At 31.4% G+C, this 19129-nt stretch overlaps 4 protein-coding genes across 4 annotated transcripts; 2 read left to right on the top strand and 2 right to left on the bottom strand.

Annotated features, from left to right (window-relative positions):
* Window positions 1–4788: 4788 nt before the first annotated feature.
* TRIADDRAFT_62200 (uncharacterized protein) lies at window positions 4789–5503 on the bottom strand (the record flags this gene model as incomplete). Its single annotated transcript, XM_002118118.1, has 2 exons — window positions 4789–5036; window positions 5194–5503. 2 exons carry the CDS (start codon window positions 5501–5503, stop codon window positions 4789–4791), a joined length of 558 nt encoding a protein of 185 aa, XP_002118154.1.
* A 4140-nt stretch (window positions 5504–9643) lies between these two features.
* Window positions 9644–11761, top strand: TRIADDRAFT_62199 (uncharacterized protein; the record flags this gene model as incomplete). The annotated part of the gene is made up of 3 exons (XM_002118127.1): window positions 9644–9739; window positions 11371–11668; window positions 11730–11761. 3 exons carry the CDS (start codon window positions 9644–9646, stop codon window positions 11759–11761), a joined length of 426 nt encoding a protein of 141 aa, XP_002118163.1.
* A 905-nt stretch (window positions 11762–12666) lies between these two features.
* On the top strand, window positions 12667–13852 carry TRIADDRAFT_62198 (uncharacterized protein; the record flags this gene model as incomplete). Its single annotated transcript, XM_002118126.1, has 3 exons — window positions 12667–12681; window positions 13290–13401; window positions 13575–13852. 3 exons carry the CDS (start codon window positions 12667–12669, stop codon window positions 13850–13852), a joined length of 405 nt encoding a protein of 134 aa, XP_002118162.1.
* Window positions 13853–17203: 3351 nt separating this feature from the next.
* Window positions 17204–17725, bottom strand: TRIADDRAFT_17025 (uncharacterized protein; the record flags this gene model as incomplete). The annotated part of the gene is made up of 1 exon (XM_002118117.1): window positions 17204–17725. A coding segment is annotated over one exon (522 nt), but the record flags the coding sequence as incomplete, so codon positions are not given.
* Window positions 17726–19129: the final 1404 nt, after the last annotated feature.

Below are 19129 nucleotides of genomic sequence, written 5' to 3'. Positions count from 1 at the left end.
TGTCCGAAAACAGCTTTTACATTTTAGAAGTGTGACAGCTGATTACTGGTCATATGATAAGAATAATTCAAAATTTTCGCTAAAATTTTGATGATATAAGTGTACTTACCATCACTAAATAGAATTTAGTCAATTGCTGCTGGATTTTAATTAATAGTAATTAGTGTGTATTACTATTAACATGCTAATCTTGCAATCTTGTGCTTTATAGTACCATCGGTATTGACGGAAGTTGTAAGTCGAATTACCGTATTTTTTATTGGTAGTAGCTCACTGGTGCATGTCAAGTAGCTATGTGTAGCCGAAAGTAACAAAATATCGTTTATCCTGAAGCTTTTCTTCCGATCAAACCGTAATAATTGAAGTAAGTACGCGTACTTTACGGTTGTATTATCATTGCAGTGCAAAATATCAGAAGATTCAGAGGCATATTCATGTGAGCCCGGGTATACTAGTTTTATTGATCAGATTATTATCGCTCTCTATCACACTATACAATTATTTGACGAGGAAATAAGTTGCTGTTATCGCTAACGTCAATGTTTTTGTAATATCTCGGATTGATAAATATTTTTGATATGATTGTCGTGGGGATGAATTAATAATTCGGAATATACGTACGTCTCTGCTGCTAATAGAATACAAGCTGTAAGTGAATAATAAAGTACTGGTATTGAGTAGTTTCAACACGTAAACCAAGCGAATCTTGTAGTTGTTGGGTTTACTTGCTTCCTTTAGTAAATATACGCGTTTATTTAACTGAAAAATTGTAAATAGTAGTAGAATCAATGCAGGAATGCAGGCTATTTTGATCTCGATTACGTCTCCATTTATTTCTGAATAAGAACATTTAGCATGAAAGATGGCACCAGCATCTGCCGTTTTTACGAATTTCTTACGGTGTAGGGTTCCATAGTGATATATGAAGCACAATATACACCAGGACCAGACAAAAAATGAGAACCTGGTATTTATCTTGAATCAAGAGAGCTAACAGTCAAATCATAGCAAAAAATATAAACTAAATAGCAATATAGAAGCATATGTATCTAATAAAACAGATTAGAATACTGTATCAAAAGCATCGTGAAATTACTGCAACTGCTTGCATTCGGATCCATACTTGTGTGAAGAAACTTTCACTAACTAATGCTTATCTTCTTTTCGCCAGATAATATAATTTGGTATTTGTTAAAAATACCGTTATCAATGACATTACATATTCTTTTATAGATAAACGGATAGTTTTATAACATTGTCTTAGTACTGATAACTAATGATTACGTAAATTGACTATAAACTGACTGGCTTTTCAATAAAGTTTGGATTCAGTTTTATTTAAAGAGTGAATAGTGATTACCATTCCTCCTGATGATAGGAAATCGTTAGTATACAGAGTCGTACCATAAGTAAATGCCAGGGAGGATAAACCTGACAGTAGGCTCATAGTCTTAGTTTTTTTGAGTAGTTTAACTTTTCCTTGCTACAAATTTAGATTTGTAACGATAATATAGGAAGAACATTACTGAAAAGTGTATACAGTACAATTTAACATCTTTCTATAAGAAATAGTTTCGCATTCGGAGTGGAAAAAGCGATTTACCGTATTAAAACTTGCCAAATCAACGATAATCAGTAACATCTGTCGCAACAATTTTACAGAAACAAAGTTTAGTCACGTAAATTACATTCTTTAAATGAATTTTATACACCTTATGTATCAGCATGGTATGTATAAATACTATGCTAATCTCTTTAAATAGCGTAAATTGTCAGTTATTAACGATAGAATTTAGCAGCTTTTATTTGAATAAATTTTACAACTCAAATTTTATAAAATTCGTAAGCAAAAGCTAATTGCCCTTTCGCTTGAGATTATACCGTTATAGCTACTGCATGCAGATAAGCAATGAAGGAAGCCTCATATCACAGTAAAAATCAAAATCAAAATTGATCTTCACAAATTGTTCTCTCTTCTTAACTCTGATTATGAGAATTACTGATGTACGAATATGTAGAAACAAAATAAAGAATGATTGCGATTGCAATAAAATAGTATTTGATACGTATTATAGTCATACAGTGTTGATATTTGTGCAGGCATGAGGCAAAAATTACTCAGTCTAGCTTTTAGCAAAAATTTAAAGGTTTCAGTATCAAGCAGATTGTTTTACCATATGTAATCAAATTTTTGATCTCTACATCGACCAAATTCCGGCCGTAAATCTAAGTGAATGACAAATAGCTATAAAAACGAGGATTACAGTTGAAGTCAGATAGATAATCACAATGGCTACAACAATTATATTGGTAATTTAAATAAGGAAGCTTAAAATAGAGAAAAGCTATTTATAGCTCACATTTTACTCCAGTGAAATTTACGCAATTGAACTAATACATTAATTATTTCTCCTATTGGAATAAATACTGCCATCAATGTACTCCATCGGTGATCATGGCTGTGTAAAGCGTTATTGTGCTGTACGTTAATTACCACGTCGGTCTTTATGTTTTATACATGATAACGATTTTATTAAGCGCAATCAATAATTTATGACTTTGTTTTCTTTTTATTCTACCAATGAAATAAACTACAGTAGCCTCTAATAACTAATTATGGAGCGATTGCAATTATTCAGAATTTAATCTAATTCATTCTTATCTTTAAGACTTATAATCCTAAAAGAGCCGATGTTCTCCTCTATATAAGTTTAGATTTGGATATTTCTTCGTTAATGTAACAGTATTAAAATGCTATCATGGTTTGTATTCGTAAGCTGATGAAAAATTGCTATTAATAGATTGTTGTACAGACTCAAACAATAGCTGAAATTCATGTCTTGATTAAAACTGGTGTGCCACAATTAATTTACATTTTACTCGTATGTTACTTCTACTAGAATACATCTCAAAAATATTAGACGATAGAATTTAAGGCTTGCGTATTGAAGCTAGTTAATACATAAAATTTTAACAAAAGTAATACTCTTTATAACATCGATTCCGTTAGCGACATTGTCGACACTTATAATTTTAGGTTGGGAAAGTTATAAATTTACTGTTATGACTGCAACTTTACTTTATTAAATGTCAGCGGGAAATAGAGTAACTCGATAATAATGATATGATATCATGTTTAGTAAGCTTATTTTAGTTCCGTAACTGCTCTAGACACAAGCTATTAATCGATTTTTTGGTATCTTGCCATAGAAATTAAGTGATTTGAAAAATCTACATACCTAATTACGTACAATATCAATCAGCTAATTGTCGGCATACTTTTGTACATATTTCAAGCTCGGATGATAACGGAGCGAAAACCATTTAACAGTCATGTTCTGGTAGCTACCGCAAACATTAGTTACATACCATAGCTACGGGCTCTTGTGATGAACAGAGCACGCAATAGCTATAATTTATATGATCAATATAACCGTAATCGATAACGCTAAATATTGCTATACTATTTTCTTGAATACTAAAAGTAAAGGAATAATACCATAGTAGTAAATGCTTATAATTACATTCTTCTTATTTTGTAACTACAAGTACTATGAAGCAATATTCGTAAATTATAGATCTATTATATCTTTTATTTGCAAGCAAATTTCTTTCCTGAGAAAGGAATGACGTGGTCTGTAATTAATTTAAGAGTAATACACGGAAAATTTTAGTAAACAAAATGCATAATTTATGTCAGTACTACAGATCACTTCATTTGTATACTCGTATTTAAGATGCAAAATATATTAAACAATACCCGATTACATTGACAACCATGGCCGTGGCAACTAGAATTTACTGAGTAATTGCTGACCTTACTTAGGAAAGCTGGTATCATTAAAAATCTTTTCATTTAATGTTTGTAGTTGACTAGAGGCAAAAATGATCATTAAATCTTACTATCGTATATAACTTTATAGTCTTAAGAACGACTTAAAGGTGATATGATTTTGGCCATTAAATTTGATCTTATTCTGTATTTCGAACACTAAAAGCGCAATACCGAAATCAGAATATAACAGATTCAGTATGAAATTTTTGTCGTATTTAAAAGCTAGAATTTTTCAGACTATGAGTTGCGAAAGTACTTAGTAGCGAAGTCAAAGCATTGAATAGATAGAATTTCTTTATTTATAATAGTCAATTCTTTTGAGACAAACGTAAGAATATTACGACCAATGAATATGGAAATAAGCAATTATAATTGGACACAACCTTTCTGGTAACATTATTCTTAATTACATGATATTTTGGTTCCAGATACAATTCTATATAAGAGAATAGTATTTATTCTAGATCCATAGGCCTACCAAAGCTTTAAATTCTTTGTAAATGCTTGATGTACGTAGCACTTTAAAGAAATTTGAGATCTTAATACTGTAATATAACTGCAATTATATTGATATACTATAGTAATGTTATGAACAAGTCACTATTTTATACATCTAGTGGTGGTCATAAATTTTACCCAAACACAACATCTAGAAATGTGACTACCATATAACGTTTAAACACAATATTTTAAATAAGTAGTCCGCGATTCGTAAAGAGATAAACGATTTAATAATCGTTACTAATCGATATATGTATACGTCACTGGATCATTATAGATACCAAAGATGAGAAAATAATTGCCATTAGAGCCTTAAACGAGTATATGAATAAATTGTAAAATTCTTAGGATACGTGATCTCAAAATTACGTTTGTGAATGCAATAATAATAGAAATGAAATCGATTTTAGTTTAGCTTTTATATAGATTATCAGTCGCAAACAGGATAAATTTTATTTCAAGCTATTCATTTCTTTAGTCATTTCGCAGGCACCTGTACTGGTAAACTCAAAATTAACTTCATCATTGCAGCCAACCATAATATCTATAACGTTACATTCCGTATGGGTTTCGTTTCTACCAGAGTCGCAGCATGATGTGTAAACAGGATAAAACTCACTGGATAGTTGGCGTTTTGATTCAGTGTGTTGTAAGAATTGGTTAGATTCTTTTCTAGACACCGTAAGCTCCTCAGGCATGCCTACAAATAATTGAATATAAAATTGGAGTAGTGTAAAATAGTTATCTAAGTTAGAAGTTTGGTGTCCTATTTACTATGAGATAGTTACGAAAGTTAGAGTTATATATTATTCCAAGCTTAAAATTGAAATGAAAGTACCGACTGGTATAAGCCATACCTGCGACACTTCTCTTTTCATCTTCGGGTTTAATATGAAGCGGATTTTCCGCTTTACAGATATAATTGTACTTTAACTGATACTTTGTAAAGCCAGTTAACTTGCATAGATTCCATGACTGTGAAACAAATGTGCGAACTTCTTGGCAATTTAAAGTATCATATTCTATAACTTCTATCTCCAAGCATGAAATTAGAGAATAGGTCGTTAGCCAATAGAGAACTTTAAATAATTTTATTTTCAGCATGATAAAATTGTAGAACAAAATAACGATTAAATGGGTTGCTGTGGAATGATTACATCGTGTCATAGTGCCTATTTATCTAATAACGGAATAATAGGTTTCATTGTCCTTCACTTTATGTAATATGCAAATAACTTTTGCAGAGTTGAATTTTAAAAAAAATTATATTTTAATCGATTGATAAATTTTTATTCAAGTTTCTGTATTACATGCTCTTGATATAAGTGGGATATTACGTTTACCGAATTCATTTACAAAAGTAAATTAGCGATAATCAATCAATAATTTAAAGATTCTCAATATTCCAGTAAAGTATTCACGATAAATGTCTTTCAGTAAAACACTTATGATATTATTTATCGTAGATTACCAATCAGTTTTTAAATAGGCATACTACATGAAGTGTTCATCAAATAGAAGCTTCTACTATTATGATTCTTCATAAATACTTCAAATCGAGCTTTCTTTCATATTCGATTTTGCCCCTTTCTTCCGCTCTCCTTCGTGACCTTTCATTTCGAATAAATGATTTTCATTTATTGCTTATACATCGATCTTTGTGCCTTTTATCATTTATTATAGATACTATTCTTATTACTAACTTATTAAAAATTTAATACAGGTCCACGTAGTACGCTAAAGTAAGACAGGTAATGGTTAGTTTATTAGCTGGCAATTCCAGTTTTAAGCGAGAAGTACTTTTCTCCGGGTTGATAAAAAGGCGAATTAAATATTAGGGCTACTGTCTCTTTCCTAATTTGTGTTTTAGGGAATGTTATCACTAGCTCCATCAACTAGCAATTGCTAAGCTTTCATCCGTTAGTAGTATCGAACTTAGACTATTACTGTAGTATTATAAACTAATTTACTTATAATTAACTCCCATATTTCAACAGCAAGGGTATAAATGTTCGTTTCTATTTGTCAATAAAAGAGCACCAAGGTCCTGTTCTATTTGAGCTAGTTTGGTATTTTGAATAGTTTTTGTATTCAAATGGACAAGGAATGGAAAAATATTAATACATCTGGCATCATGATTGGTTCATCTTTAGGGCTTATGAATAGATATAAAAAATATAATGTCAATTTTCTAAAAATTTATGGAATATTCCTGTAATCAAATGGTGTAGTACTGTTTCCATTTATAACCCTCTATCATGTAGAAACGTCAAGAAAACTAAGGTGATTGATCCAAGTTAGAATTATAAATAAATTCTAAAAGCAAGTCAAGCTTGCATGTGCTATTCTATTGGACAAATTTCAAGTCCATTATGAATATCCGGACTACATATCGTTTATTAATATCCTGATAATAGAGTCAATAGTCTTTATTAGGCTGTAGCTATTAATGTATTGACTTCAGGAAGTAAATCTTTATCTACGTTGTTTTAATCTAGGCTGTAGCGCTATAACTTTGCCGCTTTCTTTTGTGAAATTTGAGTTGGTTTATTTTCATTAATGGAAATATATATTTTATCAATTAAGACTATCAAATTTATTCGAGTATTATATTTAGGCACGAAATAATTGAAAATTTTATTATCACAATCAACGGTAAACAAATAATCTACCATGATTCTATTGTTAAATTGTTACCGTTTTTAAAGAAATAAAAATTATGTTCTTAATCGTCGTACTCTATTGATTTTCATTTAATGCAATGTAATTAGATACGGCTGTAGAAGAATCTTAATATGCACTTAGGTTTGACAATTTCCGCATCTGTGCTCAATCTCAGAAAATATGGGGATAAGAATTTGTAAGAGGGTTGATGATTCAGGCAAATATCGTAATTTTCCGATATCATAAATAGTTACGGTCATTAGCTAGGCGTACCTTTGGCAGATAATTTTTGATTTTAATTGATGTATTAGATTATCAATCTACGAATTAAAACTTGAAAACTTACGTATTTTAGTGGCTTCATATGGGTTTTCCTGCTGTTATTGCATTAGACCCACCGATTGATATCAATTCATTTCTGGAAATTAATTCAACAGTATTCGTATTTATAACAAGTCAATTTAAACGGGAGGGAGTTCTCCATAAGTAAAGCTCGAATGAAGGAAATAAGTGATAAAGTAGATTTACACACGGTATTATTTATATAAAATTGTGCGAATCGATCAGTTGCATACTAAATATACAAGAATAATGGTATTTCTAACTTGATGCTTTTACTAAAATTACTAATTGGTAGGTTAGCTAACTATGCTTATGGTTTATTGCAAAATGGTGAAATAATTTTAGTGATTTCGGCTTCTACGTGTTTCCTGAACCTAGCACAAAGTGAATTAAATTGTGATATCCTCTCCTCTGTAGTACTCAGTGGTGATCTCAAAGTTTACGGTAAGCGACATAATAATCGATTTAATTTACATTATTAATATGACAAAACCACAAAAATAACTTACATGGCAGCTCCAATAGCTGTCTTTGCTGAGGCATTACGAGTAAATTATATTAAATGCTTCCGTGTTCTAGTTTTGTCTTAGAAATTTAAATTATTATTAATTGATACGTTTTTACATTTCCTGCAGAGAAACTTGTCTATTCAAAGTATTTCAATTTACTTGCATGAGTCAAGGGACATGTCAGTGATTTTTAGACGCATTTACAATTTGCAACCATAATCAAATAGTGAAATCTTGACTTATCGCCTGGCAAATGCGAACAAGTGCAAATAATATGTCAGTGATACGAGCAATTGCATTGTACAGATTTTAGGCCCTTAGTAAATGCTTATAGAAAGAATACAACTAAAGATTTCAATAAAGGATCATGAATCAAAGAAACACTTTAATATTACTGATAGCAAAGCAATAATTCTGAATTTTATCAGTACACTGCCCAGATCCATGATGTTTTGTAGTGATATTAATACTTAGCCTCTGGTATCAATACGTGGCGATAAGTTTGATCTAAGTTAGTTCTGGTATTAGCAACAGTCACTAATTTGATAATTAATTTAAGATAATTCGCATACTGTTGTAACCCTCACTTATGCCAAAGAGTTTTACAAAGAACTTTAGTGCGGGCACAATAACTGGCGCTACTATCCTAGCTTTTCCAGTTTCTATGTAAGCGATATATGAGAATTTAATTTTTTATCTGTAATCCGCAGACAATTAAATAATTGCTACCTTTTTCGAGCACTAGCTTAGCTGCTCAGTTCCAGTTGGTCATTTGCAGGATCTTTTGACTATTATAGCTAAGAATATTCTTACGTTTTTCTTTAGTACATTTTACGACTAAGTTTAACGAAAATAAAGTGAAGTATTTAAACCTATTACTCATTAGTAGCCATATTGTGTAGCTGAGAGTTAGTTCAACTACGATAGGTCCCTAAGTTAGTTAGGAACACCAGTACTAGTGAAGATAGTGTTTAAGACCCGGCTTCTCGTTACAAAGGAGATTTGTAACAGTACTAAATAGATGCGAGTATCTAGATATTCTGCAACTTAGGCTGTTGAAGCGCTCATCCTCCTTCAACATACGGTTCGATTATTGGAGCCTAGCACGCCGTTCAATCTACGGTAAATTAACTCGTAATACTTTGTATTTTATATCACATTTCGACAATCAAAATATTAACTACGAATATAGCAAAATTTAAAATTAAACGTAGTACATGACTGTATCTGGACTATTTTCAGGTATTCATTATTCTTTAATCAATAATTATTTAACTGGTAGCGCAGTACCACAACATATAACTACAACCACTTATTTATGCATAGTAGTTCACAGCTGGTTAAATTAAAGAGCTATGATAATCACAATAAGATTGAATTGAAACGGTCGTAATAGTATACTTCAATATGATTTTTCCGCTTTATCCATAACCAAGAATGGATAATGCTTCTATGAACAGTAAAATTTCTATAAACTATAGGATTACATGTTGAGCAGCACGAGGTGGGGTTATGTTATAAGCAATGCAAGAATCGACGGCAAGAGCCCCAAGAGTATAACCTCAATAGTTTATAGTTCATCTCTATGGAAACGCCAGAAATCACGTGAATAGATACATCGGCTATCTGATGTTTGTCCATATTGATTTAATGTTAAACTATGCTATGCCTTGATAGATTTCAGGTGGGATAGAATAGAACAAGTAGCATCTACTACCTGATTTTAGCTTACGTATCTATAGTGTATGGATCTGTGCAGTATTGCTAAAGTAACATAACGAGTATTGATAAGATGGCATACTCTGTTGGTCAAAATATAGAAATTTTTTGGAATAATACATGGTATCCAGGGGTTATTTTAGAAATTGGACAGAAAAAGACCTATCTGGTAACTTAGCCTTTTCTCTGAAATAGCAATTAATATTAGATTTTCTCTTATGGGCAAACTGTTTGATTTTTAGATCAACAAAAACTTTAGAGATAGATTTTAGATTTTATTTTGTTTGAAGATTTACCGTAGATTAAATGCTAAAATGGAAAAGCTAGATGCAATACGACATTGATCTACTTATTAGTTTTGAGTGATCGAACCTAATATAAACATTTGCTTTATTGCTTGCATTTAGGCCATTGTTGATGAGAATGAACAAGTTTAAATCTAGTCCAGTGTGATTATTGAGTTCAATAACCCCTTTGACTAGCAATCGCTGACTCAAAATTTAAGTTATTAAAATTGAGTAATTCTCTACTCTGACACAATTATCATACCAGCTATCATATATTAACTTCATTAAGCATAGCAACTATTCTACCTCTTAATGCTACCATGCTTCATGTTACTACTGTAATTAGCCGAAATAGCTACTTGCAGTTATTTGTAAAATTGTTCAGCATCATTTTAAATAGATTTCAGTAATCGGGATCAAAATATATAATAGTTACTTACCATATAGATTTTAATCGCTGTTCACGTGAATACAACAACTGCTACAAAATATGCAGAGTTAAATGTTAAAATATAGATTATTAAGTTTATGTTCTGCAAATACTAATGATGTGAAAAGTCTATTCTGAGGCTACTATTATACCATACTAAATGGCTCAAGTAATTGTAGCAATGATTCTTCAGCTACTTGGTTCGTCAAAAATTAATGAGTAGCTATAGGTATTTGTCACAAACCAGCTTCGTGACAAAGATAATTTAAAACAAATCTCTAAATTACTATAGTCTCCGGGATTCAGTATCCCTTAACTAATTCACAAGAATTTAGACGGCTTTGCTTCTACGTTGAAACAATTGTAAAACTCTTTTTTTATTTAACTATCATCGAGCTTAAATACACTTCGGCAGAAGCTATCATGTATGAGTCATAACAGTTGATGAAATTTAGCTCATATTGGATAGCAAAAATAATACAGACATTATACATAATTTTGGACATGTACTGAATGATTCTAGATAATTGGACTACAGTACAGTATATCCATACACAGAATTATTTATAGTATCATCTATAATTGAATATCTTCAGGATATTCATCACTAGCATTGCAAGACAGACATAACAGTGTAATCAATTAATATCACTTAGCTTATGAAAACTTCTACTGCAATACAGCATAATTTACTGTAACAAAATAATAACTACCGTAGTTCTTACTATAAATCATTATTAGTTATTTCCATATATAAAAGTTAAACTCTAAATTTAGTCATTTACTCTTCACGGTGGTTCATACCGTAACAGTATTTTAACATATTAAGGTTTAAATTTAGTTGCTTACCTCTGATAATTGATCGTTAATTGGCTAAGCCAAGAAAAATAGTTAACTGAGTTATTCAATTTGGATGGCTAGTTGATGCATTTTTAAATCATAGTATCTGGAAAGATTACAACATAATGTAGACTACTGTATATACTTTCTGCTAGCTGCGAAATATAATTAAAGAAACATACATTTCTATTTCATATATGCAACTGAATTTTTAAGGTTAATATAATATTTTTAAATCGAAAGGTCTCTTATTTGGGCTGGAGCGATTCATTTAACGAAGCTATAGAGCTATCCAAGATTCGAATCAATCAAGATAAACCTGCTGATGAAAATTCAGACTTAAAAGTCGGAGATAAAATAGAGGCAGAATGGGGAAGCAGCTGGTATGAAGCAATAATTGAAGAAATTAAAACTTGTTACGTAAAAGTTCGCTATAAAAATTATAGTAATAACTGGGATACTTGGATAACAAATGAGAAACTCCGACCTGCAGAAACGAATGTTAGTGAAGCAAGTGTCGAAGCAGAAGGAAGTATTTTCGGTATGATTCTAAGATGAGACTCTAAAGCATTTTTATATATATATTATATTTTGATTTCTAGTTTCACTAAAAGTGTTAGAAAGAATTGCATAAGATCTATAGCTTAACTTTAGTACATAATAAATGTTAAATTTTAATAGAATTGCTTACCGTAACAATTTCGCTTAATTGAAGTAGTACAGCAAAGTGGCTAAATTTTGGATTATGTAGTCGAACCAATAGTAATAGTAGGAGATTCTTACTGGACCTTTACACTTATAGAAACTAAGTTTATAGTCTCTAAATAAAAAGGGTATAATAATGTACAACACGAGTACAAAATTAAGAAAACTTATCCAGAATTAAATTTCAGTATTTTGGTATTAATGTTATTAATTTCTTATGAACTTGCTGCATTTATAGCTTAAAACATTAGGCGCAATTATTATTTAAGTATTTCCTGTTTATTTAGCAGAATGTGTTGGTAGTCTCTACGATAGTAGGAGATTCGGCGACGTTAATGTACAAATTTTTTCGGAATATTTCTTTGGCTTGCATCGGTGTATTCTTGCCGCTCGTTGTAGCCGCTTTGATGAAATTTTTAAGGAATGCACTGCGGTAAGGTAATTTAATTATTGCTAGTAATCATCTCGAAATTAGATTAATGTCGAAATCTTTTCACTATAACTTAGTGTTAGATGAATGAATTTAGATATCCTAAAGAAATACAGTACATCATTAACATTCTAAGATTATCTACATTGCTTTATGTTGAATCTGGCAATATCTACAGCATAGTGTAAGAATTATAGAAGCACACTATCATAAAATTTATTGATACCACCTAGCACTGGTTGCATGATGAAATGTTATCTACTGCTGGTAGATAGTGAACATAGCTTTCACAGAGAAAACTTGAAGAGACAATGTAATAGTAGACATATGAGGCATTTCGCTTATATAAATATAGTGCAAATTAAAATGAATACCGGGATTTAATATCACTGAAGCTGTTAAAAATGACAATTTATGAGGTTTGTAACTCAAAAACAGCAATTCATATGCATCAGGAATGTTTGCCAGTATGATCAAGAGCCTTCAAATATTATGGCAAGAATTATGATTTCTTGTAAAACTGTACATACTACACATAACTGGCTCATTTACTAAAAATCGAGGGCTGCCGACTTCAATCGATAATTAAAATAGAATTTGATACAGGATCATTTTTAGCAAAAATCACTTATAGCCATTTAAGTTGTAGATCAATGCTGAATTTTTGATCTCATAATTGTCTCTTGTAATTTTAATGAGCGTCATAGCAAATTTTTTGCAGTGAAAAATTGCCTAACGTAATCTATAAATATTATAAAATCCTAATTTAATTATTTACGTAAAAAGTTGTAGAAGGTTCCAAAATTACCAGCTAAAAATAGCCACTAGTACAATCTTATAATCAAACACAGGACTGGAATAATTTTTGTGCAATCTTATAACTACAATCCTAATCTAATTACGGGGCTACATTACAAAGTTATTTTACTCAGTCTTATAATTTTCACTTTTTTACAACGAATCTAACGATTTCAGGGTCTTTTATTTTTATTTCTAACTTTAATATATCTAACTTTAATTGTGCTAGGAAAAGCTTGTAATCGAAGATATCTCGAGCGATATATTCAGTTTACTCATTGAATATATTTATAAAGCAGCCGTCAATTTAAATCCAATTACGGCATTATATCTATATTGTGGTAAGATAATACCTATATCGGTATAAATTGCAAATTAGACAAAATAATTAATTTCCAAATATTATTGGCGTAGCTATTTTGGTTACAGAACTTATTGTCCTGGTTGAAAATAATCGAAAATTACTTACATTAATTTTTCCTTTGCCGTACTATACTGTACCTATTATAAAAAGCTGCCGAAAAATATCCAGTTTCTGGATTAATGGAATATTGCTTACAATCTTTAAGTAATGAAAATTCTGTGGAAGATTTGTTAAAGGCCTACGTCGAATATGAAAGTGTTAAAAGTTCTCTATCATCGAAACTAGAAGATAGATTTGAGAAGGCTTTAGTTGATCAATTGAGCTCAAAATTTAGACTTGTTACCAAAAGCGAATCGTTTCAGAAACTTGATAAGGATTTGTTAGTATCTTTGGTTCGAAAAATTGCTAATCAAATAATTATTACGTAAATAGATTTTTTTGCTTAATCTGTTACTCGGCATAGATATAAGAAGAAAATTTCAATGTAATCACTTTTTAATATATCATATTATAATTTGATTTCTGACTATTACCAAGTCAGTTACAATATACAATCTAATTATGTACGATCGAGGAATAAAATATTAGATATTCGTGAAAATGGCTGTCACAAAACAGCTTTCGTGATCGTACCTAAACTAGTCTATCTACACTTATGGTTCTCCGACTAACTCCGGAGATCCTTAGTAAGTCATCGGACAAGGCGGCAAGTTGTTCCGTTCTCTGGCTTTCAGCATCTAAGGTTAACAGGTTTAAATCTACGCTTGAGTGAGCCATTTTCGCTTATCAGCGTAGCAGTTGATCAGGTTATCTTCGTAGACTCTTCTGACTTCTTTACAAGAACTGAAATAGGTCTTCTTACCTTTTTCTTGAGGTCAGTTTGTCGGGTGCTAGCCTACCAAGGAGTTCCAATTTTTGGGGCAAGGTGTTTTCTTCTTCGGATCCCACCGCTACCACCAGTGTCACAAAACAGCTTTCGTGATCGTACCTAAACTAGTCTATCCACTCTTATGGTTCTCCGACTAACTCCGGAGATCCTCGGTAATGTTTCTCATACTAAGTGAGTAAATTGTATTATATGTGTTTCTCTACTTTGCACCGCCTATGTTTGGCGACTGTATATAAGCCCGAGCAGAAAATATATCGCTCAGTTGATACTTCTCTAGTACTAGTACAACAAGGTACTATACTCTCGTGGCATGAATAGAAGTAAAAACTCATAAACTAATCTTAAAACAAGCCGCTTATTATACTTGTGAGGAAGTTGTTAGTCTTACTTACAGTATCTCTCCATAGTTAGTTGGCGACTAAGTAGCTAGTAAGTTAGTTGCATACTCACATTAAACGAGAGTAGACAGTGGTATTACTCATGTGAGTGATATGTACTATTTCAATTTATTGGCTGTTATAGCAAGATAATACATATTACGGAATAGAGTATAAGATTTTAAAGATACAGAATCCGATATAAGTCTGATTATCAATTAGGGCCCAGAATAAATTACAACAGGATTTCCATGCCTTTGCTATCTTATTATCATTTCGCTTGTGCTTAAAGAATGGTAATGTTTAGAAGATTTCATGTAAAGAGAGCACAATAATAGGTATGCAATTAAAAAGTTATAAGATAGCTTAGTCTATAAATAATTCAAATAGTAACCAAGCATAATGTTCGTTTGAGGCTCCAAATTTTTCAGTCTTTTATTTATTGCTACGCAGATGTTTGCTATACGGTAAGACATTATTTCAATACTATCTAAAACTGACTTTACCATAATTTTTACGAGATATGATAACGCGAGACATTTTATAACTGATAAAATTTGTAGACACGGTACTTACGAGTGAGCTTTGCTATACTACATTATTTATAAGTGCCTGTTACAGTGTTAAATACTGTATTACAGTAGAAATAACTATGTTAGGATAATTCTGTTAGACTATCCTAATTTAGTTAACTTCTAATTTGGATATACTGTATTTTAATATAGCACTGACTTTTTATGACAGTGACACTTATACACATACTGAAATTATAATAGTTATAATAGGGAATGCAAATCATCTGCTTACAGTTCGAATCATTGTGATTGTAATTTACTTATGGTAGACTGTAAATTATCATAAATATGTTCCGTGATAGGACATATCGTAATCTGACTATTCTGTATTAGTCATTACATGTCTATGTTCGTAAATACTGTTGTCTGCATTAAGGGAGCAGTAGCTAAAATTAATATCTAATTCAGTAAATGATTCTAATGTTAATTGTATTAACTATGACTCATGAACTATTGAGGAATAGTATATAAATGCAGTATATCGTGAAATAAAGAAGAATTGTCCAACTTAGTGTTTAACGTAAAATACGAGGCGTTTAAGTCTTTGTGTAGTCTGCTAGTAGAGCAAAAGTGTTTGTGATAGTGCAGATATCGTTCCTTGATACGTGGTTCAAGGAATTGACTTATTGATCGTATATTGCGTTATCTTGTTGCAAAGCTGTTTTGTGACAGTGCCTTTAAAGAATTCATTTAGGAGTGGCCGTTATAATGCTTTTATCTAATTTAGGCTTTTCTAAGTAATCTATGTTATCGATTATATCGGAACAGAAATTTCTATCAGTGAATGTTATAGATAAAGCCATAAACTGCTATAACGCATTCATCTATAAAATATGTGACATCGATCTGGAATAAATACGATTGTAAACTTTAAATTTTTTGCAAGTACAGTAATGCAAATAGCTTAACGCACATTAAAGAAAGGTGCTTAGAAATTATTGAGGGTCACTTTATGATTTTGTAGAGGGCAGTAATTTTACCTGCCATATTATCAGTAAAAATTAATACAAGAAGCATTTGTAACGACATCCATTATACTATAACGACAGATTTTAAAGAATATTAGTAAAAAATAAGGTGTAGATGAAGTTAGCTAAACGTAGGATCTATAGATTCCTTAATAGAAGTTATTCTTACAGAAAAGGTACTTAGGATAAGTTACCTAGCTTAGAATGTAGGGGTTATTTGATAGGCTGATGTGTTTTATCGGATATATTTCTGACACAGGACACAGGACTTACAAGTTACTCGAAGATGGTTAATAACTGACACAGTTCAATTATTATAACATATAATTATTAAATGTTAGAATTTTATACCATTCCGTCCATTGATCTAATTGGGTAAATTCTTTAGCACTTCGGCAGCAATTTGATCTTGGGGAGTTTGCGATATCCTCCTTATATATGTCCCAGAATCTGCGTATAATCTTTCTCCTTCATTAGTCTCAGTTCTAATTTGGCAGATGACTACCTCTGTACATCGTCGTGCTGGTTGTACAGGGTTAGTATTGTTGCCAAGAATACTTTTTCTAGTCATTATTCGGCTACTGATGCGACCATAATATTGTCGCATTTGATTACTTGTTGCGTTAATACCTATTAGACCACTATAGGCAGTTAGTCCGAAATAAATAGCTGCATTGATGGGTAATACTATAAGAAATGTGATTTGCAAAGTAGTCTCAGGCATGTTACTTGGATTACGAGCGATTTCAAGGGTAAATATTAAGAATGGTATCCATGCAATCAAGTTACTTAAAATAATTGGCAGTATCCTTAAAGCAATAGCTCGTTCTTGCCTTCTTGCTGACTTGCCTGTTTTTTTGCTTAACAATTTCATTGTAACAGATATATGTATCCAAAGGTATGATGTTGCTATCCAGCAAAGAGCTATTCCAGTAATAAATGTAACAATCCACATTCGATAAAATGGATTATCATAATTGACTGGCAGGCAGATGCCGACATATCCATAAATTCTTGCATCGCCTTCAGCATTTATACTGAACAAATTTGGAATAGTAACAAATATAAAGACAACTATCCAAGTTCTATCGATGATGTATTTTGCTTTTTTTGGTTGAATTAAGTTGGTCTTGTGAGGAATAACTATACTGATGAAGCGATCTACGGTCATAAAAATAATTACAGCCGATGAAATTAAGCTGGACATGCTAGCCAATATGCAGGATAATGAACAAAATGGTCCTTTTAGCCATAATTCGGAATATTTTGCATAGTGATCGTGATAAGCGATATCAGCGCTACCGATGATGAATACGTACGATGATAGCAACAGATTAGCGACACTAAGATTTTGAGAGAGTAATCCTAGGACAGATTCGGGCTGGTTCCTGTATTTCAGTACTTTGATAGCAATGATGACTAGATTGCCAAGGAGTGCAATTCCTGCAATTCCCCAAAGTGCCTTAGATATTAATTTATTGGATATAAGGTCCAAACAAGTAGAAGCAGTTTCTTGCTTCTTAAATGGTGTGCAAAATGTAACGGTTGTAGGGATGGAACAACAAAAAAATATTCTTGATGACATCCTATAAAAGTAAATGAATATTTTAAAAATTGCACACTCATTTCTATAAATTTTTCGTAGATCTAGTTATTATCTAAGCTTGAATTGACTATAGATAGTAGGGAGACTAAACGTTAAAATCGAACAGTACGGTAGTTTTGCAATAACTATAAGTAAATTTACATGATAAAACCTTACTCTAGCTAGAAAGCATCGATTCTATTAATGTGTCTTTGAGTATAGACACAAAATAAAATAGACCATATTAATTCAAGTAGCCCACTTTCAGCTATCCTTATTACGGTGAAGTTGGAGATTAAATTATTATTATATATATAAATTTACCCCGTAAACACTGATTAGATTAAGTAGAGTCAAGAAATATTCATCAGTAGAAATTTGTGGGAGGCGAGTTCAATATACTAGTAGAAATAAAACTTTGTTGAAATTTTAAGTTAAATTTAGTTTAGCACTGCAACTTGCTTTTCTGTATAAATTCGCAGCGTACAGTATTTAACATATCAGATTCTTAATTTCTAGTCTTGCTAACTTAATGAGGCTCATATATCACTGATAAAGAACAGTCTAAGCATTTCTTAATTATTTTTTTATTTAGTGACCAGAGTGATTTTGAGCTAATTTCTAAGAGTTATAACGGTTATAAGTAATTTAGAAATCAGTGCAATACGTTTAGTAAGTTAGCAAGATTCGTCTTGCACATTGTAAAAATTATAGTATTGAGGTAATTAACGTAGAGTGGCTTATAAGCTGTTATGAAGCAATCAAGAAAGTACTAATACTGTAATGAACGCAAGAGTAGAGATATGGGTTAGAAATTAGTGGTATTTAAGGCTTTGGAATAGAGATAATGTAGAGAGCTAAGACTATAGAAGTAAACTCGTCACAAACGGTCTAAGTATTAGTAGATGACAACGCTGTTTGTGGCTGCAAAGAAATAGTACATGCTGCAAATGCTAGACTTAGCATGCTATGTCTATAGGCAAGTACGCATTAATTCAGTCTATGTTTATAAAAAAGGATAAGCTAAAATCAACGTGTAGTCATAATGTACTATAGGTACAAGCTTATATTGTTGTAGAGGCATGTAACGATTATATAATATATTAACTATTGGTGATGTCATTGATACTTACACATTTCTAAGATTCGTCAGTCCACGAAGAGCCTGATCACTAACATGGGTCAAAATGTTTAGCTCCAGATTTCTGTAAAGATTATAAGTTATAAATAGATGACCGTAATAACGTATAAAATGCTGTTATTATGGAATATCGGTAGCTTTCAACTTTTAATTTAGAATTAAGTAATATA

Source organism: Trichoplax adhaerens, genomic scaffold, assembly GCF_000150275.1.
Source record: "Trichoplax adhaerens TRIADscaffold_37 genomic scaffold, whole genome shotgun sequence".
Lineage (NCBI taxonomy): Eukaryota > Metazoa > Placozoa > Uniplacotomia > Trichoplacea > Trichoplacidae > Trichoplax > Trichoplax adhaerens.
Note: the sequence above shows the minus strand (reverse complement) of the source record. Positions and strands in the feature narration are given on the sequence as shown.